The sequence below is a fragment of the Dipodomys merriami genome, unplaced genomic scaffold (genome assembly GCF_024711535.1).
Source record: "Dipodomys merriami isolate MVZ:Mamm:240054 unplaced genomic scaffold, mDipMer1.0.p SCAF_2, whole genome shotgun sequence".
Taxonomy (NCBI): Eukaryota; Metazoa; Chordata; class Mammalia; order Rodentia; family Heteromyidae; genus Dipodomys; species Dipodomys merriami.
Window position 1 is genome coordinate 68,034,560 of NW_027203381.1, and position 22,621 is coordinate 68,057,180.

The following is a 22,621-nucleotide window of genomic DNA, read 5'->3' on the forward strand; positions in this document are numbered from 1 at the left end:
TCCTCTGTATGGTATTTTCACAATACAAAACTTATTAAGAAAAAAAGAAAGAAAAAAAAGAACTATATTTCTACCTTTTTAAACTATCACTATTCTGTTTTCTCACTTGCAAATAAACACAATCTCAACTGATTTCAAACAGACTTTTAACAGAGATTAACAGTTTGGTGACTTGCTGGTTTCTTTTAATAGATTAAATTCAACAGAGACCAAAAAACCCAGAATTATGTGTGTGTGTGTGTGTGTGTGTGTGTGTGTGTGTGTGTGTGTGTGTGTGTGTGTGTGTGTGTGTGTGTGTGTGTGTGTGTGTGTGTGTGTGTGTGTGTGTGTGTGTGTGTGTGTGTGTGTGTGTGTGTGTGTGTGTGTGTGTGTGTGTGTGTGTGTGTGTAATTAAAAACATATGTCTTCCGTAATAGCTCAACACACACACACACACACACACACACACACACACACACACACACACACACACCATCTACATATACTTTTTTATCAGTAAACACAATTCTGAATCCATTTACATTTGTATCTTATTTCCTTAATTCTATTTTCCATCCTTTATTCCTGTGCCTCAAAAAATAAACCACCTTGGGGAAAAAAAACTACCTAAAAATTGACAATATTAAATCAAGAAAACCTATCAATCAATGACCCCACCCTGTTCTCAGGAAGGGGATAGAGTAGAGCACTTGACAAGCATGAACAAGGTTCTCAGCCCAAATCTCAATATGGGGGGAGAAGGGGGAGAGAGTAAAGAGGGAAGTTCCACTACAAAATGCTACTCAGATGTGGAAAATAATCTGAACACGGTGAAATTCATATATATAAAATTCTTGTGTATGTCTATGTGTATTCAGTGTGTGTATATATATGTATATATATATATATGTTTAAATATAAAATCACACAGACACATACTCAAATGCCTCTGTATAAAATGAAAAAGGACATAGAAATGGTATAGTCCTAAATTGCTATAATTTCATTATCAACATAGCAAAATGAAATTCTTTTAAAATAGAAATGTGCTATAATTCAAATGAAAAGCAAACTAGGACAGTATCTCAATTATTCAAATGTAAGAAACTAGAAAAATCCAGCAACATGTACTATAAATATAAATTTTGCATGTGTAGGGGCTGTGTGTGGGTATTGGGGAATGTTTTGAGATAGAATCTTGCTATGTAGATCAGACTGGCCCCAAAGTTACTATGTAGACCTGGCTGGTCAGTCTCAAAACTGAAAGCATCCAGTCTCAGCTTCCTTGAGTAACAGAATCACAGATATATGCCACCCAGTTTTTGGTTCCGTCATATAAAATCTATAAGATAGGCTATTTTTACCTTTACTATCATTTTTGGTAAATATATTTAGCCCATAGATAAATAAACTAGATGGCTGAATTTTCATTAAGTAAATGAAACATCAAATTAGCTAACATGATAAATTTCTTTTAAAATATAACTAATATAAAATCAAGAAATATAGTTCAAGATTACCTGTGCTCCAAGATCTTTCATGTAGGGCCCAAGTTCACTAAAGAGATCATATCCTTGATGAAAGAAGGCCAAATGGGCATACATAAAGGATAACATCTAATAGGGAGAAAAAGATCACCAACTTTAAACCCATTCCTAGAAAAATATTTGAAAATTTTATAAAATATAAAATTCCTAGGTCAATATTTTAAAGTTTTATCCTGTTTAATGTTTTAAATTTTTTCCATAAGAGTCCAAAGTATTAGATCTATTTTAAATTAAACAGTAATTTTTTATGCATGTGATAATTGTAAAAAACTGGAAAAAATAATTTCTTTTTAAATTTTAAAAGTTAAATTTAAATTCTTTAATTTGTTGACTTAAACTTTAAATTAACAATGACCTAAATTTTAGTTGTTTGGACTGTATCTAGATGATAGAAATTGATATAGATGATATCAACTAACCACATTTTCAGCAACCACACTATCATCTTAGGTATTCTGAGGTATATTGTGTTCCAAGAAAACTAAGGAAGTAAGGAAGTAACACTTAAGAGAAGAAGAAACATAAAACTCTCAACAACTCACAAACCACTCACTCTGCAGCTTACTAGATCACGAAGTGAAAACTAAAATAGGAGCATATATAATCATTTGGGGTTTGTTGTTGTTGTTGTTACAAATAATGAGTAAATACTTTGCCAGTGTGGAAGTTTCTTTATATTCATTCCACAACTCCAAAAAGGATATTAAGGGTTGAGTTTTTTCCCAGATTTTTTTTGTATTTTACTCACTTATGAAAGAAAAGTCACTTATTTTTATTAAGTTCTCATATGGGAAGGAAATATACAATTAAATGTTAATATTGAAAGAATTATATGATACTGATTTTATTTTTAGCAAGAAGATATCTATTTCTCTAATATCTAAATTAGGTCAAAGTTTCTTAAACTGTTTTGTTGAATGGAAACTCCTTTGTACAATAACTTAAAGATAATAAAAATATACTTTTTAAAAAGAAGGTTCATAATATTCAGTAATTCTACAAAAAAGCTTCTGGAATAATGGCTGATTAAATGCAACACAAAGATTAAAGGATAAAACTCACAAAAGTAAAATTATGCTAGAATTAAATAATAACAGGGGTTTTTTAATATAATTAAAAACATTGAATTATAAAAGTGAAGAGGAACTAACAGTACGATTATATATATATATAGACTTTATATATATATATATATATATAATATAAAGCATCTATACATTAAAAGACATACTAGTCACTGGTGGCTCATGCCTGTAATCCTAGCTGCTTAAGAGGCTAAGATCTGAGGATCACAGTTCAAAACCATCTCAAGCAGTCAGTGAGCCTCTTATCTCAAATTAGTCCCCAGAAAACTGGAAGTGGAGAAAACTGGAAGTGAAGCTGTGGTTCAAAGTGGAAGTATGCTAGCCTTGAGCAAAAAAGCTCAAGGACAGGCCCTAGGCTCTGAGTTCAAGCCCCACAACTGACAAAAGGAAAAAATGGCACACTAGTCATATTAAAAATGATAAACTGCCGGGCGCTGGTGGCTCACGCCTGTAATCCTAGCTACTCAGGAGGCTGAGATCTGAGGATCGCGGTTCAAAGCCAGCCCGGGCAAGAAAGACCCTGAGACTCCTATCTCCAATAAACCACCAGAAAACCGGAAGTGGCGCTGTAGCTCAAGTGGTAGAGCGCTCGCCTTGAGCTGAAGAGCAGAGGGACAACGCCCAGGCCCAGAGTTCAAGCCCCACGACCGACAAAAAAAAAAAAAAAAAAATGATAAACTAGGAAAAAACACATGATTAAGGATAATCTTAGATGTTGTCATTATGAAAAACTGACACACTCCAACAGACACAAAAATAGAAAAAAGTTCAAACTAATTTGTTATTAATAAGATACAAAATTAATCCCATCTATATCCATCAAGTGGCATGGGAGGAGACTGTAATACTCACTATTGGTAAGGTTAATGGAGAAATGTTCACTGAATCTCACTCATTGGTAGTGAAACTATTGTACAACTCTTGAAATTTAACAATAGTTTTCCTTTTCAATGTTAAAATTTATAGGTAATCTCTTATTTATAAATCTCCCCTAGCAATAATCAGATGATACATAAGAATAATCATTATAACAACCTTAATGACAAAAACATGGAAATTATTTTAAATTACATTAATAAATGAGGGTAATTTATGGTATATTTCGGGTGAGCAAGTTATGACCTCCAAACTACATCTAGACCTACCATCACCTATTTTGTCATAGCTTTTGGGCTAAAAATGACTTTTAGATTTTAAATCATTTAAAAAAATGAGAAAAACACATAGTATAAACATTTCATGCACATATATAAAGTTTTCCTAGAAAATAGCCATCACCATTCATTTATATATTTGGCTGTCTGCTGCTTTCTTCTTACCTGGACTTGGTTGACAACATAGCCTATGCACCTATGTTATTTATCAGCTAGCTGTATATCCCTATATAGTCACATGCTAGAATTTGGCTGCTCACTGCTGGGGGTTATAGTGCACACCTGAAATCCCAGTACTCCAGAGGTTGAGACAGAAGTATCTTGAGTATGAGAAGGGGCACTGTGGTTCAAAGTGGTAGAACATTAGCCTTGAGCAAAAGAGCTTAGGGACAACGACCAGGTCATGAGGTAAAGCCCCATGATTCCCCCCAAAAAAAATTTTTTTGGGGTGCTGTCCCTCAGCTCTTCAGCTCAAGGGTAGCGCTCTACCACTTGGGCCACTGCGCCACTTCCGGCTTTTTTTTTTTCTTTTTACTTATGTGGTGCTGAGGAATCAAACCCAGGGCCTCATGCATGCAAGGCAAACGCTCTACCACTGAGCCACCTTCCCAGCCCTCCACAAAAATTTTTTTAAAAAACCACAACCATCTCGAAGTTGATGCCAGCTTAAGCTATACAATGAGATGCTGCCTCAAAAGCAACAATAAAATTAGAAAATTTTAAAAAGAATTTTAACTGTTCACAAAAGTAATCACTAAATATTAGTCCCACCCATTACACTCAATCTAGAGAACATGAGAGGGAGAAATAAATATATATATATTAGTAAGCATAACTTAACTATATTATACTACCTAATAAGGTATGACATGAAGATTAACATAAAATTTAAGAAAAAGCAAGAACAAGATGAAGACAAGAATCCAAAGTAATTTAAGCACAGCCTAAGGGAAACAAAACTGCAAAGAAATTAAGAGGAGAAATTATTTTGAAGGTTCTCAAAATAAGAAAGAGTGTAATATGCCATATAATTCCACATCCCTGCTCACTTCCTTGTTAGCCCTAAGACCAAAAGGGGGGAGGGGGTAAATAAAAAATCCCTGTCATCAGTGGTAAAAAAAAAAAAAAAAAAGATTCAGGGGGAAAAGAGTAAATAAAAGCAAACCTCCAACGGTTTTGTAACTGCACACAAAAGAAACTCAAAAGCTGTCACATAATCAGTCTTAAGGAAAAATGTCACCAGATGTGATGTTACTATTAAATACTTTTTTTTTTTTTTTTTTTTTGCCAGTCATGGGGCCTGAACTCTGGGCCTGGGCGCTGTCCCTCAGCTCTTCACCTCAAGGCTAGCACTCTACCACTTGAGCCACAGCACCACTTCTGGCTTTTTCTGCTTATGTGGTGCTGAGGAATCGAACCCATGGCCTCACACACGCAAGAAAAGCACTCTACCACTGAGCCACCTTCCCAGCCCCAAACCTAAGTACTTTTAAAGTCTAAATAACACATATAATCAACAGGGCACTGGTGGCTCACCCCTGTAATCCTAGTTACTCAGGAGGCTGAGATCTGAGGATTGCAGTTCAAAGCCAGCCCAGGCAGGAAAGTCCATGAGACTATCATATCCAATTAAGCCCCAGAAAACTGGCAGTGGCACCATGGCTTAAAGTGGTAGAGTGCTAGCCTTGCGTGAAAGACCTCAGGTACAGTGTCTAGATGCTGAATTCAAGCTCTACAACTAATAATAGTAATAATAATAATGCATATAACCAAATATAAATTATAAATACTATAAATGAAGTTGCAGAGAAAAAATTTTAGTGACTATAGATGAGAGAAAATTCAAAACCTAAGTGTGATAGTATTTGTGTGTGTGTGCGTGTGTGTGTGTGTGTGTGTGTGTGTGTGTGTGAGAGAGAGAGAGAGAGAGAGAGCACATGCACACGTGGGTACTGGGGCTTGAACTCAGGATTTAGGCATGGTATCCCTGAGCTTTTCTGCTCAAGACTAATACGATATCATTTGAACGACAGCTCTACTTCTGACTTTTTGGTAAGTTTTATTGTCAATTAGAGTCTCATGGACTTTTGCTGCCTGGGATGGCTTTGAACTGTGATCCTCAGATCTCAGCCTCCTCAGTTGCTAGGATTACAAGCTTGAGCTACTGGTTCCTGGCTAGTATTTTGTTTACATGAAGTTCAAAACAAATATTCACAGATGTTTACAACCATCATTTTCAGTCATTTGCCAAATAGTACTAGATACCTAGTGTGTATGTGCAAGAATATATTAAGGTAATAGAAAATAAAAACAGAAGTAATCAGTACAAAGTTTATTTTTATGGAGCTCAGAGTAAAGAAGATACACACAACCATAACATGAAGACAAGATATGAGAAACGAAAGCTCAAAAAGAAGAACAATCATGAACTGAGAATATATACATACTAGCTACTATAATATGTATCATTTCATATTAACATTTTTAAATATTTCAGTTGATATCTTACTGATTTTAGGATTTCTGATCTTCTTTTTGATTGAAGAACATTAATCTGAAGAAAAATACATTTGGTTAATTATTCAGGCTTTTTCAAAACTAATTCCTAATACAATAGTGTAAAACTTGCTTATTCAAGTGGCTTTAACAAAATGTAAGTAAAGCCTGTTTTTCATCTTTTGACCTTTTTCTCTTTTTTTCCCAAAAGAGTTAAGCGAAACGTGCCAAAGAAATTCTCAAATGATTTTGATCTCAAGGTATATATGTCCATTAAAATTATAAGTTGTAGTGATAGAACTATTTTGACACTTGAATTCTGAAGGAGTATATATCTTTTCTCCACCTCCCTTGTCTGCAGTACATTAAGGTTCAACATAGAGCGTAAATACAAATTCTCATCAGTTGACCACCATCATATCTTTTCTGGACTGTTGTAACAGGATATGAACTAGATTCTGCTTCCCTTCTGACTCTCTTTATTACATTCTCAACACAGGTACCAGAGTGGTATTTATAAGATGTAAGTAAAATCCTGTTACCTATAGTTTAAAACCCTCATAACTACCAACAAGGCCCAATATGATGTGGCTCTTCCCTCTCTCTCTGACCTGGTTTTCTATTACTTCTGTCTGTGCTCTAGCCATGACGTTGCCTTAGTGACTTTGTACTAGCTGTTAGGTTATAACTTGGTGTACATGAGGCTATTCTCATCTAATCAAGTCTCTCCTTCAATAACACCTCCTCACAAAGGTATTAACACAATATCATACCCATTTAAGTTTACTCACAGCATTTATAGGTACCTTATGTTTTCTAATTGTTCCCTAAAAACTGAGTTCCAAAGTTAAAGGTTGCCTTTTTCTCATCTCCAGTCCCCAAGCAAACATAGTAAGCACTAAATAAATATTTGTTTTTTTTTTCTTTTTTTTCTTTTTTTTTTGGGTCCGGTCGTGGGGCCTGAACTCTGGGCCTGGGCGCTGTCCCTCAGCTCTTCAGCTCAAGGCTAGTGCTCTACCACTTGAGCCACAGCACCACTTCCGGCTTTTTTTTTTGCTTATGTGGTACTGAGGAATCGAACCCAGGGCCTCAGGCATGCAAGGCAAGCACTCTACCACTGAGCCACCTTCCCAGCCCCCTAAATAAATATTTGTTAAATAAAGTAATGGTTCCTAATATTTTAATTAAGGTTACTAAAAAACTCAATAAATTAAGAGAATAGCCTTTTATAGCATTTCTCATCTCTAAAAATTGCATTTTCAACATTTTTGTCAGTAATCACATATCAACTTATTAATGAAAAAAATGTTTGCACGTAAAAAGAATCATAAACTCTTGAGGCCAATGTCAGAATCTTACTTAATGTCCATGCCACTAATTTCTCTGCCTATCTTATAATAGTAAAGTACTGACTAGAAAACAAAAACAGACCAATATAAATCTAAATGATGTTTCTTTAAGCATTGGTTTCTTTTGTACATCTGTTTTAAACACTACTCAGTTTTGAGAATTCAAACATTAACTTCATATGATCTGAAAAAGAGCAGAGGTTGCAAATAGCCTATTGTTTAAATGAAAATGAAGAACTCAGAGAAAATAGATTTTGTCATCTATGTACAAGTGGTAATTTACACAAGGGCCATGATGAAAATGTCAGAAAATAATAAAGAAAAGAGTAGAATAAAATACAAGACTTAAAAAGGAAAAGGAAAGGCAGACAAAGGAGAAAAGCCCATGGCACAAATTGAAAAGAAACAGAACTTAGGAGAAACTAATTTCAGATAATGAAGACAAATGGATATTTCAAGAAGGAGGATGCGTATGTTCTATCTTTTCCGTAGAGTAGAAGAGCCAAGGTGGCTAAAACTAGAATATGTCTAATAAATAAGGACTCTACATAGGTCATTCATTCAGTGTCCTGTTAGGAAGGCTCACAGCTCATCCTAAAGCAGGAAAGGATATGAATGAAAGGCAGACTTAACTAAACTATGCTGAAAACCTGTATAATATACTGTATTTTTAAAAATGTTTCTCTTCCCACTTACTAGAAAAAAAACAAAATTCATATTGTGTTTTTGCAAAGTTACCTAAGTGGTTTTTAATCACTAATTTCTGCACAGTTTAGTAGACTTTTTAAAGAAAGATTCATACTAGCTACACAGGAGGCTGATATCTGAGGATCTCGATTCAAAACCAGGAAAGTCCCTGAGACTCTCTCACCAATTAGCCAGCAAAAAGCCAGAAGCAGAGGTATGGCTAAAACATAGAGTACAAGACCTGAGGAAAAAAAAGAATAGCCTGAGTTCAAGCTTCAGTACCTGTATAAGAGAAGAGAGAGTAGGGGAGAGAGGAAAGGAGAGAAAGAGAAAGGAAGGGAGGAAAGTTGAAGGGGAGAAAGGAAAGAAGAAGGAAAAGAGAAAAGGAGGGCCGGACAGAAGAGACAGAGGGAGAGGGAAAGTTGGTCCACAATCTCTGAGATAACACTGCAGTTTTATAAAGTAAGATTCAGAAAAGACCATTCCCTAAGCTTTAAAGCTTTTAACATCTAAATGCATGATACATAAAAACACATCATATGCATTTTAAATAAAACGTTCTACCTTCATTATCACAAGTTTCAAATTCCTTTGGAGATCTATCACGTTCACACTAGTTTCAATTACACACTGTACAAAAAGAAAAAGCTGTACCTTCTGGCAAAACATCAGAACACTATTTCTAGAAATAGGTTTGATTTAGTAATAACAGTGAGCCTTAAATATCTACTATAAAGAAATAATCACCAGAGCTCAGTATAAGCTCAGTGGTAGAGTACTTGCTTAGTATGCATAAGGACCTGAGTTCAAACACTGGGGGTAGAGGGTTGTACTGGGAGAGTGTCTCAAGTTGTACAACATTTACCTAGCAAGCATGATGAGGTCCTAAGTCAAACTCTAGTTTTATCCTTCAATAGAATTCTTTAATGTGTCAAAAAAGTCTATTATAAGTTATCACTTATAATAATTAAAAATTATTTTTTACTATTGCCAGTAAAACATGGCAATACCATGAGGCTAATATCAAGTATTAATCAAATGGACATAGCAACTTTAAAATGAGAGATGTTAAAAGAAGAGAAAAACTGTTCTGCAACCAAACTGGAGTGTTTGCCTGGTCAAAATCAGAGCCACCTAAAGGGAACTTTACCCATGAGCTAGGGATGTAGCAAAATGTCAGAGCACATGCCTAGCATGCACAAGGCCCTGGGTTGGATGGTCATCACAAGAAGGAAAACAAAGAGAGATTAATCAAACAAAGGCATATGTGTCCATACACCTATCTAAATGCATACACACATACACACACAAAAAAGACTGATGACTTGTCCCCACAAAATATCAGGTTTTCCACTGAACATGGTAGTGCACATCTGTAATCTCAGCACTGGGGAGGCTAAGGCAAGAGTATCTCAAGTTTGAATCCTACCTAGGCTATAATATAGCGAGATTCTGTCTCCCAAAAACAAAACAGAATACTTACCTTTCCATTTTAATAGTATTTATTTTATGGGGGTAACCATACATAGAGTAATAATATTTCAAACATGTAAGATACCTGAAGGACATAGTCTAAAGCTATGTGTCGAAAACATTTTCTTGTTGCTGTCAGAATGTTTGCAGCTTCTTCAACTTCATGTTGCTTGTTTCTTTGTACTTGGGCATTTTTTACTAATGCATTTTCTTTTTCTTCACTGACTTTTTCAAACTGTTTTTTGGCATCTTTGAATTTTCTAAGATCCCTAAAAATTTTTAAAAAAATAAGTGAGCCTTTGAAAATTTTGGCAAAATAACCTCAGAATTCTAACATATCTCTGGTCATTTGTTTCACTGAGCAATGAAAACTATAACAAAACTATATTATTTTTCAATTACAGGTTAAATACACCTTATTTGATACACCTGGGCAGATCATGGAGTTTTTGTTTGGATTTGGTAATATTTGTTTAGAATTCTGGTTGTATACTCCAAAATCCAAAAATCTAATACCCCAGAGCTCAAAAGGTTTCGTGTTTCAGATCTGGAGCATTTTAAACTTCGTATTTTTTGGCTTATGGATGATCAACCTGAATATACAAATCCTGACACAGTGAGCTAACATTTCATTATTTAAATCTATGTAAAAATGTAAATAATCCAATTAACAGAAAAAGGAAGTTTTTTTTAAATGACATCAGTGACATGTACCATTATCTAACCAAATGATTTTTTTAAACAGAAGTATATACAGAATCACTACTTGAACACCTGTATAAAATACAAATTCCAAGGCATTTTCCCAAAGATTTTCCTAAAGATTATAATTTATTAATTGAGTATTGATCTTTCTTCCTTTTTATCTCACTCTAGTTCAAATTGTGAATGAAGTCATTCTGTAAATTATGAAAGTACTTGGAAGTGCTATGACAAGTCTCAAAAAATTTGAGAGGCCTTGTAGACACACCTTTGATTTTACTTCTATAGGTAGTTTACAAACCTTACTTTGAGAAACAATATTAGTCAGGCACCGTTGGTTAAGGATTTCAATATTAGCTATTCAATGAGGCTGAGAACCTGGAGGATCAAGGTTCAAAGTCACCTCAGGCAGTAAAGTCTGTAAGATTCCATCTCAACCAGAAAAACTGTAGAATGGAGGTATGACTCAAATAGTAGAGAGCTAGCCATGAGCATGAGAGCCAAGCAAGCCCAATGCCCTGGGGTTGAGGTAGTAAGCTCAAGCCTGAGTACAGTGGAGGGGAAAGGAGAGGATAAAGATGAGAAGAAGGAAGACGGGAAGGGAGAGGGGAGGGGAGAAGGAAGAGAAAGAGAGCAAAGGGAAGGGGAACAATATCTGTATCTTCTCAGAGGAAATTAATGGGTTGAAAGGTAAACACAAGTAAGTCTTAAAATGCACACACACCTTGGAAGTGGCGCTGTAGCTCAAGTGGTAGAGCGCTCACCTTGAGCTGAAGAGCTGAGGGACAGCGCCCAGGCCCAGAGTTCAAGCCCCACGACCGACACACACACACACACAAAAAAAAATCACAAAAAAATGCACACACACCTCTGAAACAATCTATGAAACTTGATATTCAGGAGAAATTCTAACCTACTGGGCTAAAGTTGGAGCTCACTGGTAGAATGCTTGCCTAGCATGTGTGAGGCCAAGTTTAATGCTCAACACTGAAAACAAAAATGCATTATGTTGTTAATAAGATCTGTCACTACTTGCAGTTTTATAATATGTATAACATCTCTAATAATACAGCACAATAAACTTTTTCTTCAGTTCTTTATATTCTCAGTTAGGAATTACAAGAGGAAAAACAAAATTACTAATGTGAAAAAGGGAACTTATCTCATTTGAAAGTTTAGACTTTTTAAAAGTCTAACTCACTTTTATTTCACTACAAAACATGATGAATCTGGCACAAAAGATTCACAATAACAAAACATGAACTTCCGTGAGTCATTCTCTAAACTATCTTCTCTTCAAAGAAAATAACATATCCAGACTAGACAAAACTTAGTTCCAACTATAATACCTAACAGTATTTCAACTACCTTTGGGTTTCATTTCAAAAGGCCAGTAGATTTTTGTGTATATTTTTTAAATGTTTATTAAACCTATAACAACTCTAGCTATATATTTGAATACATGCTCATGAAACAAACTATAAGGAATCCAATGACAGACATGAAATCTGATTCCCATGCAGAAGAACTTAGGAAGAAATACAATGCACATATCACAAAGTAAACAAAGACCTCCAATATTTTCAGAAATTCATGATCCATAATTTCAAAAAATATCAATTCCCAGATGACATCATTAACCAGTCACTTTTCTTTGCTCTTCACTGTTAAATGACTTACTCTTTAACAAAATTCTGAAGTTGTGCCTTAATTGATCTCTGAGTTTGGTCAAACAGTATCTAAAAGACAAAATGTAACATTGGGTGATTAGAAAAGTAAACAAATAATTTTACTGTAGTTCTATAAATACCACATCATTTCACCAGTACTCCAATTCTAATAATACCGAAATTCCTTCTTACTGAAGACCATCAAATATGTAAGAATTTAAAAAAGAACCTAAAACTAAATTTAAGCCAGTTTTATCCTCAAAAATGAACTTCTTTCTATTTACAGAAAAAAAAATCAAATCTGTTTTAATGTTGAAATAGAATTCTCACACAGAAAGGCAACCAATTTTCTTTATTGTAATTCAGGCTTCAGTAGGTAAAATGAGTAATAGAACCCCCCCACCCATCCACAATAGATATTTTTTAGTCTGATATATTGAAGCACCACAAATGTAAACTCCAACAAAACTGCCTCACAGCCTAGTCAAGTGTTACTCATTTGGGAAGACTGTGTATTTAAATGTTGTATGTTTGAAATTCAAGTAAACCTTAAATAGTGCTTTAGGTTAAAGGATGGTTGCAATTAGAAATAAAAATAATTCTTTTGTCCCTCTTAAATGATACTTAACAAGGACCGTTTTAAGTATGGCTAAGTTTCACAGGACTTTACATGGAAATTGCAAGTACTTTAATAATTTACAGAATAATTCATTCTTAGTTTGAAGAAGAGTAAGATGAACAGGAAAAAAAGAACCTATCAGTCAGCAAGGTACATACTTCTAATCATAGCTCCTTGGGAGTTGCTGGTTGGGAAGGCTGTGATTAAAATCCAGTCAGGGTAAAAAGTTAGTAGGAACTATCTCAACAAATAAGTTGAGTGTGGTAGCTCTTGCCTGTGTCCCAATTATGTGAATATGGGTAGGCAGGAAAATAATGATCTAGATCAGTTCTAGCAAAAGGAGATACACCTTATCTAAAAAGTAACTAATGCTAAAAAGGGCTGGAGAATGGCTCATGGGATAGAATGCCTGTCTAGCAAGCATAAAGATAGCCAAAAGATCAATGAAACAGAAATAACCTACTCATAAGTTCAAGTCATAGTTTTTCTTTTCCTTTTTTAAAATCAATACTAGGATACAGGGCTTTGCACCTGCTAGGCAAGTGTGCAATCACTGAGCTATACTATATACTCAGCTCAAGAACTATAAATAGGGATAAGTTAATAAACAAAGACTGATGGAACAAAAATTTGGAAAGCCATATAGGGGGGTGGGAGGGAAGATGTTCACTTACGGAACAAAAATTTGGAAAGCCATATAGGGGGGTGGGAGGGAAGATGTTCACTTACTGTGGAACATCTCAAAACTTAGCTCTAAATGGGTCATAGGCTTACACATCTACAAATTAGCATAAATAAAATCTTAGTGAACTGTGGTTATATGAACACTTAAAGAACAAACCAAAAACACCCACAATTCACCCAAATTTAAAACTATAGTACTTCAAAAGATGTCGCTTCTAAAAAGGAAAAAGCAAGCCAACCCCTAAAAGAAAGTATGTGTAAAACATATCTGAAAAGATACATATGGAATGTAGGCTAGAAAAAAACTTTTTAAAATTTAGTAATAATAATATCAACAATTAAAAATAGCATTTTACCAAAAAAGGTGTATGAATGGGGAGAAATATGTTCAACATTACCAGTTATTATGGAACTACAATTTAAAATTAAAATCATTTCTTCCTTTTAAAAGTCAGTTCATTAATGTCTAAAAGCTGATAAATATATGTGCAAAATCATGCATGAAAGTTGGAAACCTGTTAAATACTACTTTTAAAAAGACATACCAGAGAAGACAGTAAATCAAGACTTTCCTTTGCAATCACTAGGAAAAATTACTAACAAGTATTAAATAAATGCTTATTATTTGTTCTACTCTACCTGTAATTATCAATTTCTCTAAACTAATGGCTTCCCAGTGGCTTAGATTTATATCAAAATCACACAGAAAGTTAGGAGAGTATGGAGCATTGTGGCACACACTGGTAATCTCAGTCCTCAAGTAGTTGAAGCAAGAGGATTGAAAGTTTACAGCCAGCCTGGACAACAACGAGACTTTGTCCAAAAAACAGAGGAAGAAGGTAGAGGAGGAGAAAGGCCATAAGGGAAGAGAGTGGAGGAAAGAAAGAAAAAAGTTAATAGAAAATACAAATGACAAAGATTTGTAGAAGACTGAGATCTTTCCATATTTTTAGCAAGTTTTCCAGGTGATATTGTTAACTAAATATTGAGACATACCAATAAACTACTTAGAAAAAGCCGGGAGTGGCACTGTGACTCAAGTGGTAGAGCACTAGCCCTGAGCACAAAAAGGTTCAGGGGCAGCAACCAGTTCCTGAGTTCAAGCCCAAGGATCAGAACAAAAGAAAAAAGATTGAGACAAATTGCTCTAATCCTAGAGTTTCCAAATTGGTTGCAGAATGAAATAATAGGAGAAAATATTAATATACAGATGCTGAGATGACTAAATAGACTGCTGAGTATCACCTTATTAGAAATGTAGAATATATAGAACAATTTCAGACATACCAGAAATCAGAGAAGAATGTCAGTAAAGAAGCCACCTGATCAGACTGGGCTACATATATGAATGCACTGAGGAATTCATTCTAGGTTCTTAACCCAAAGATTTTGATTGTAACTAGACTGGGTTGTAGCCCATTCATCAACATTTCAGTGAGAAGAATTCACCAATGACAGAAAAATCACTAAATAACTTTCACTAACACAGAAAACAGGTGTCAGTAGGTGTTATGGCATACAGTCCACAAAAGTGGGAAAAAATTAAGAAATCCTCAAGAGCAAAGGTCAGCATGCTGCTTCTGAAAAGGAGTTCATAGTAATAAATATATGAGGTTTGTAGACCAGATAAGTCTGTCACAACAATGCAACCCTTTTATTAAAGTCAAAATTAGATATAGATGATACAAAATAAGTGCAGGTAGCAGTGTTCCAATAAAAATTTGCAGGAAAAAGAAAGAAAGAAATGCAAGGAGCTATATTTGTCTGTAAGACACAGTTTACTCTAGAAGAGTAGTTCTCAAACTTTAGAGTGCCAAAGAATTGCCTGGAAGGCTTGTTCTAAAACAGGTTGCTGGCTCTCAGCCTTATAGTTTCTGATTACAGAGACTATGTGTGGGTTCAGACAATCTGCAGTTCTAGCAAGCATTCAATCATGCTGATGCTATTGGTTCAAGGACCATTCTAAAAATCACTGATCTCACCTTCAGTGGTTCTCGAATTTTCTTGAATCCTAACACTTGGTAAAATTAGGTATTTATTAGGTATTAAAAGATGTGGTAGAAGGCCAGTAATTCCTCCTATCTCTACAGGTGCCTGCTACACTTTCACCAAGAGGCAGAACTTGCCTCCTGATTCTTTCAAATCTGAACTCACCCTGTAGCTCGACTTCATCCAAAGAATGCAACAGAAGTAAAACAATGCGACTCTTAAGCCATAGGAAGCAACACCTACTGATTTTAGACCCTTGAACACCAACTGGCTGACTGTATTACTGGAGAAAAGCCAAATGCAGACAAAAAACAACCTGGAAAATAAGGCTAAGGCATGGCACAAATGGCCCTAAGTTCAAGCCCAGCAACATGAGATGGAGGGAGGGAGGAGAAAATAAGAGACTCCAGAGACTGCAAAGAACCCAGCCAACTCCAACCATTCTAGCCACCAAGCTCTGGTGCCAAACACATTGGTTCTTCCAGTCACAGACAAGCCACCTAGTCAACACTGGAACAGAGGCAAGCTGGACCCTCCATGTCCTGCTTAAGTCATTAAGGGTAAATATGAACACATTAAAAGAGATGTTGACAGTCATACAAAAGATATTCATGTTTGCAGTTATCTCAACCAATGGCTGATCATGGTGGCAAGTGCTTATTATCCCAGCTATAGGGAAAAACACAGTGGTATAGGTCATTGCCAGTAACACCATAAAGGACAAGTAGGAAGATCATAGCTCAGGCTGGCTGGCCCTAACATACAGTAAGACTCTAACTTTAAACAAATGCAAAATGGGGCTTAAGGTATGTTTCAAATGGTAACGTACCTTCCTAGCAGATGTCAAACAGTGCTGCCAAACATTCTTGGTGGAAAAAAACTTCATGAGATTGTTTTTGGAAATAAATTCTCTTGTGTTTGGAAATTAATTCTCTTATATATGATAGTAAAAGAACAGGCATCAAAAGAAAAACTGGACTTTTGGCTTTATCAAAATTTAAAACGTCTATGGTCAAATGACATTATCAGGAAAGTAAAAAGGAAGGACTAAAAAAGCCATTCAGGGATAGAACATGAACTTTTGGCATGAAAAAGATCCCAAACATCAAAAAGAAAAAGGAAAAACTGAAAAAGAAAATTTATGGAGAAAATCTATTGGCAAGGGCTTAATAGTCAGAAGATAGACAATATTCTAAACATTCAACTCAAAAACAAAAAAGCAATCTAAAACTGGACAAAGGACTTCAAGGGGCAGCAATGATAATAATGGCAAAAGACAATATACAAATAGCCAATAAGAACACAAAACATACTCAGTATTCATTAGTCACTAGGAAATATAAACCAAAACCAAAATGAGATTCTACTTTAGTCTTACTAAAATGACTATAATTTTTAAAAATTAAAATTAAAATTAATCAGTTTGGAGGCTCTTCAAAAAGGCAAATACAGAACTGCCATATGACCTAGCAATTTCAGCTAGGTATATATTCAAGAAAATTCAGACAGGCACTAAGGTCAGTAACTTGTCAATTTTGGAACAGCTAAAATTTGAACTGCAATTGAAAATAAATATGTTCATGTAAATTCACCCACAATATAATGATAAAAAATTAAGAAGCTCAAATTCACTAAAAACAAAAATTAGATTTCATAAATACAAATGTGGATACTATTGTAATAGCTGCTAATTATTAAGTGCTCCAAAATTTATGACAGCCCTATTCATTTCTTGAAAAATGAAATCTATAACTTACAAGTTTCCATATTTTCTGTAAATTAATTCAATATATAAAGGCATTTTGTGACATTTCAAGAGTAATATATACTCCTAAATCTTTTTTTTTTGGTCGGTTGTGGGGCTTGAACTCTGGGCCTGAGCACTGTGGCTCAGTTCTTCAGCTCAAGGCTAGCGCTCTACCACCTGAGCTACATACAGCACCACTTCCGGTTTTCTGGTGGTTTTTTGGAGATAAGAGTTTCACGGACTTTCTTGCCCCAGCTGGCTTTGAACTGCGATCCTCAGATCTCAGCCTCCTGAGTAGTTAGGATTACAGGCATGAGCCACCAGCGTCCAGCATACTCCTCATTCTTAAAGGAGAAATGCCCTCAACTCTTAGACATATCTATAAATACTTCTTAGAATAGGATTTAAAGATATGTGTATCTTAAAATGCTATGTGCTGAGGGACAAGGCTCAAGTGTCCAGAAATAAGAGAGGAAAGGAGGAAAAGAAGGAAGAGGAGAGGGACAGGACCAGAAGGAAGAGGAGAAAGAGGAAGAGGTAGTGGTGTTAGTGGTAGTAGAGGAGGAGGTGGAGGAGGAGGAAGCAGAGGTTAAATTTAAAGTGACATTTACTGTTTGTTTACTGAACCAGCCCAAGCAGAACCAAAACTTACTATGTAGCCCCAAGCTAGCCTCAAATTCACAATACTCCATTATGCACTAGGATTACAGGGATATGCCAACACACCTAATGACTTATACTTTTTTATTCTTAAATAAATGCTTAAAAACTAGCAAAGCCAGAACTTAAAATAGGGAGTGGGAGTTTTAATGAATGTTTCATTACTACTAATAGTTTACCACATTAGAAAAGAAAATTTAAGTGTGTACATTTCCTCTCTCACTGCCACAGCCACATACACACACAGCCAATTAAAAACTCATGGACCAACTAAAGTCATTAAATCAACTTCAGTATTGTCATAAAAATACTGTTGGTCAAAGAAAATACTAAAATATTAACATAGCCAATAGTAGTACCTACTTACTGACACTTACTGTGTGAAAATTTATCATTTCTTGAAGACTGTCAGAAAACTTGGTCAAACTTGTCTATAAGACAGAAACAAAAAGAAAATTAAGTCATTTAAAAGCCACAAAAATGTTATGTTAGCAATTCTGACAGGTCAAGTAACATTGTACATAACAGCATTTTCTTCCAGGAACAATCTCACTTATTCATAGAAATGCTCTGCAGAGAGGTCAAGTCTACATGTGGTAACATACAACCTAGAAAAGTTCAAGCAATAGCTTTGTCCTACCCATGGTATGAATGTAAAATTGTCTTGAGGCTATTAATACTGTGCCCCTTTAAATATCTATCGATTAATTCACCATCAAAGCACACCTACGTCTTCATCATTTATTATCATCTTGGAATAAATAACATAAGACTACACAGGTGCAACAAAGGATTCAAGCTAACCAAGGCAGCAGGCTCACCAGAAGCAAACAGTACACATACACACATTAGGTCCTGTTCTCAACTGGCTCACATTCTGTGTTTGTCTCAATAAGCAGCTACTGGTAACCTGTGCCTCCCAGCTCAGACCCTTGGGCAGATGTTGGTTCAGCTCATTTAGCAGCTAGCAAATTTAGTAAAGTGGCCAAACACTGAGAAGCTGGGTTAGTATTGATGCTAGACACATACATCGCAAATTAACCTTTACAGCTAACCATCTTGGTAGACAGCCTTATAGGTCGTAACAACAAGGGGTGATACCTTTTCTACTTCTAGTTTTAAATATCACTATAATTATTAGTAACAATTAGTTTACCTGTTATTTTAATAATACTGACCTCAACTACAGCATCATTACTAGAATACTGTGCTAGGTCTCGAATCCCATTCATGAACTGTTTATTTGCAACACAAAAGGCTTTTCCAGTATCAATCATGGCAATACAAAGTTTCACAAGCTGAAAAAAAAGAGAAAAAAGTATTACATCAGGTTCGAAATAATTTTATGTTACTTAGTTGAACAAGTCTTGGCAATTATGGGAGTTAACCTAGTTAAGATAAATTATACTTCACCAATAAGCCCAAAACAAATTATTTTTTCTTTGACTTATAAACTCACAGAAAAGTTGTTCCAAAAAGGTGACCTTTTAGGACCCAGAGACTGTCTGATAATAACAAAAACATAATAATTTTATCAAATTAAATTCAACCCCATAAATTAAATCCCTAAAGATTCAAAGTCTCTACTGGGAGAAAGGATGGGGATGTAGCTCAATGGTAAGAGCACTTGCCCAGGCCTGCAGCCCTAGTTTCTTTTCTTTTTTTTTTTTTTTAAATTGTGAAAATACCGTACAGAGAGTGTAAGTTACAATTACATGGGCAAGATAACAAGTACATTTCTTATCAAGCATTGTTGCCTCCTCCTTTGTTTCCCCTTCCCATTCCTTCCCATTACCCCCCCTCACCCCCCTACCCCATCTTCCCCACCCCCACCAAAGTTGTAAAGTTTGTTTTTCGACATAACAACTTGTACATCTCATTGTTGCAATGGGTCCATCCGTATCCCTAGTTAAACAATTTGTTTTTTTCCTTCCCTTCCACAAATTATACCAACATCAAATACAGTGAACGCAGGGGTTATACCGTGGGGGAGGGACATAAAAAGCAACGAAGAAATCATCTTATAAATATGTTAGAAACAATCTGCGGTCCTAGTTTCTATCCCTAAACTACCCCCCCCAAAAAAGGAGCTCCTAGAAGAAAAGTATGATAAAGATAATTTTTAAAAAATTAAAATAACTACGGTACACTGGAGGAAAGGTAAGTAAACTGGTATGTGGGTTAATAAAGTCATATTCATAGTTTTAATATAATTCTATCAAAGCAGTTGTCTGAATTTGATTAATCAACTTATTATTGGAAAAAATTTCTCTAAGGCCTATGGGTCTGAGCATTGTGCAGTGAAAGCTGTCTTTCTCTTTTGCTTGTTCTCATTCTCTCACCCTTATTCTTATCTTTCCATCTGCCTTACTTCTTTCATTCCCTTTCCCTCCTTTTTTCCTTTCCTTCTTATGTCTTTCATTCAGACAGAGACACAGAGGAGAAGGAAGAGGAGGAGTGGTGGAACACCTCTGGGATGAAGGAAAAATGAAAGGGGTTCTAGAGCAAGGGAAAAGGGGAGAGATCTTGAAGAGAACCACAAAAACTACAAAGGGAACTCGAGTATAATTTAAAACTAACAATTTCTTTGTACTACTACTTAGAAATCATAAACACACATATGATAAAATAAAATAGGACTGCTGCCCTAAAGCTTAGAGAATCAAAAGTTAAACTTGCACTCTGTTTTCAAGGAGCTCTGATTCTAACCAAAAATGGCAGATAAATTCCATAAGGCACAAACACCAAGTGCTATGACAAGGCCATCCGTGAGCAAACAAAGAAAATCACCTGATTTGAGACAGTGAAGATCACAGAAGGATGTCTAGAAAAGAAACCACAGGATACTACTAAACTTTTAGGTGCTTTATGTTTTTTTTGTTCGTTTGTTTTGCATTGTTGAACATAGAAACTAGTCTTACACATGCCTGGCCACTACTGTGCCATTGAGCTACATTTCCGGACCAGGAGTTTTTAATATCAATGTGTATTCAAGAGAAGAGATATAATATGTTGCAAGATATTCAGATATTCAAAAAATATTTTACCATGGAATTCTCTTTACAGAACACATTCCCATAAGATCAACTGTATACCTTTCACTATTTTCCACATTTCTTTCGCTGTAAGAAATGGTAGCAAGCCAGGCTCTGAAGGCTCAGGCCTATAATCCCTATAATCCCAGCTACTTAGAAAACTGAGATCTGAGGATCAGGATTCAAAGCAATCCCAGGCAGATACATCCAAGAGATGCTTATTTCCAATTAACCACAAAAATGGCAGAATTGGAGCTGTGTACACTTTACAGTGTACCACTGTAAAGTGGTAGAGTGGCAATCCTAAACTAAAAAGCTCAGGGACAGTACCTAGGCCCTAAATTCAAGTCTCAATATTGGAGAAAGAAAGAAAGGAAGAAAAGAAGGAAGGGAGGGAGGGAGGGAGGGAGGGAGAGAGGGAGGGAGGGAGGAAGGAAGGAAGGAAGGAAGGAAGGAAGGAAGGAAGGAAGGAAGGAAGGAAGGAAGGAAGGAAGGAAGGAAGGAAGGAGAAAAAGAAAGAGAAAAAGAGAAGGGAGGGGAGGGGAGGGGAGGGAAGGGAGATGGTGGCAGAGATGTCTTTTAAAATTATCCAGTGGGCTGGGAAGGTGGCTCAGAGGAAGATTGCTTGCCTTGCATGCATGAGGCCCTGGGTTTGATTCCTCAGTGCCACAGAAAAAAACAGAAGTGGCACTATGGCTCAAGTGGTAAGAGTGCTAGCCTTGAGCTGAAGACCTGAGGGACAGAGCCCAGGCCCAGAGTCAGGCCCTATGACCAACAACAACAACAACAAAAATCTAGTTTTTATATAATAAGATGCATTACAACAGTAAAACTAATTCATATACAGTAAGTCTATATGTAGTAACCAATATGTAAAAAGAGAAAAGATTTTTTTGTTGGCTGTGAGCTTGAACTCAGGGCCTACGCACTGCCTTGTGCTCTTCTGCTCAAGGCTAGTGCCATACAACTTAAGCTATACCTCCACTTCTAGCTTTTTGATAATATATTACACATATGATTCTCACAGACTTCCCTGCATGGCCGGCTTTGAACCATGATCCTCAAATCTTGGCTTCCTGAGTAGATAGGAGGATTATAGGAGTGAAACCACCAGCATCCAGCTTGGAAGAAATTTTTTGAAAAACTCTCAAAATAAGAACATTAGCCTTAAAAAAAAAAAAAAAAGTACAGTAACTGCAGTTTGGTAATAAAGACGAAGAAGCTGATCAATGGAAGAGAAGACACCCTCAAAAAAAAAATAAAAATATAAATAATATTACAGCAGGTTGGACAGTGCAGTATTTAACTTGACATTAGGGACACTATTGATCTAAAGGGGAATAGGAAATATTTGATTCTTGGGCTAGAATGTATCTCAACGACAAAGGACTTGCCTAGCAAGTGCAACATCCTGGGTTCAATCCCCACTACCAAAAAGGAAAAGACCAAAAAATAAAAATTAAAAAAAATCTATTTGATTCTAAGTCCCAAATATTTACATGAAATATTTACATATAAAAAATTGTAAAAAAAAAAAAAATTGTGGGGCTGGGAAGGTGGCTCAGTGGCAGAGCACCTGCCTTGCATGCATAAGGCCCTGGGTTTGATTCCTAAGCACCACATAAAGTAAAAAGAAAAAAAGCCGGAAGTGGTGCTGTGGCTCAAGTGGTAGAGCGCTAGCCTTGAGCTGAAGAGCTAAGGGACAGTGCCCAGGCCCACAGTTCAGGCCCCATGACCGGACCCAA

The 22,621-nt window shown here is 35.8% G+C and overlaps 1 protein-coding gene across 4 annotated transcripts in view; it reads right to left on the reverse strand.

Annotated features, from left to right (window-relative positions):
- Acap2 (ArfGAP with coiled-coil, ankyrin repeat and PH domains 2) overlaps window positions 1–22,621 on the reverse strand; it is a 116,429-nt gene that overhangs the window by 53,549 nt on the left and 40,259 nt on the right. For all 4 annotated transcript variants that reach the window (XM_070029879.1, XM_070029877.1, XM_070029878.1 and 1 more), the window contains exons 3-8: window positions 19,020–19,139; window positions 18,219–18,272; window positions 12,153–12,211; window positions 9,856–10,039; window positions 6,275–6,319; window positions 1,500–1,595 (exon numbers count right to left, since the gene is read on the reverse strand). In XM_070029879.1, coding sequence (XP_069885980.1) covers window positions 1,500–1,595; window positions 6,275–6,319; window positions 9,856–10,039; window positions 12,153–12,211; window positions 18,219–18,272; window positions 19,020–19,139 — 558 coding nt within the window. The remainder of the gene's footprint in view (window positions 1–1,499; window positions 1,596–6,274; window positions 6,320–9,855; window positions 10,040–12,152; window positions 12,212–18,218; window positions 18,273–19,019; window positions 19,140–22,621) is intronic.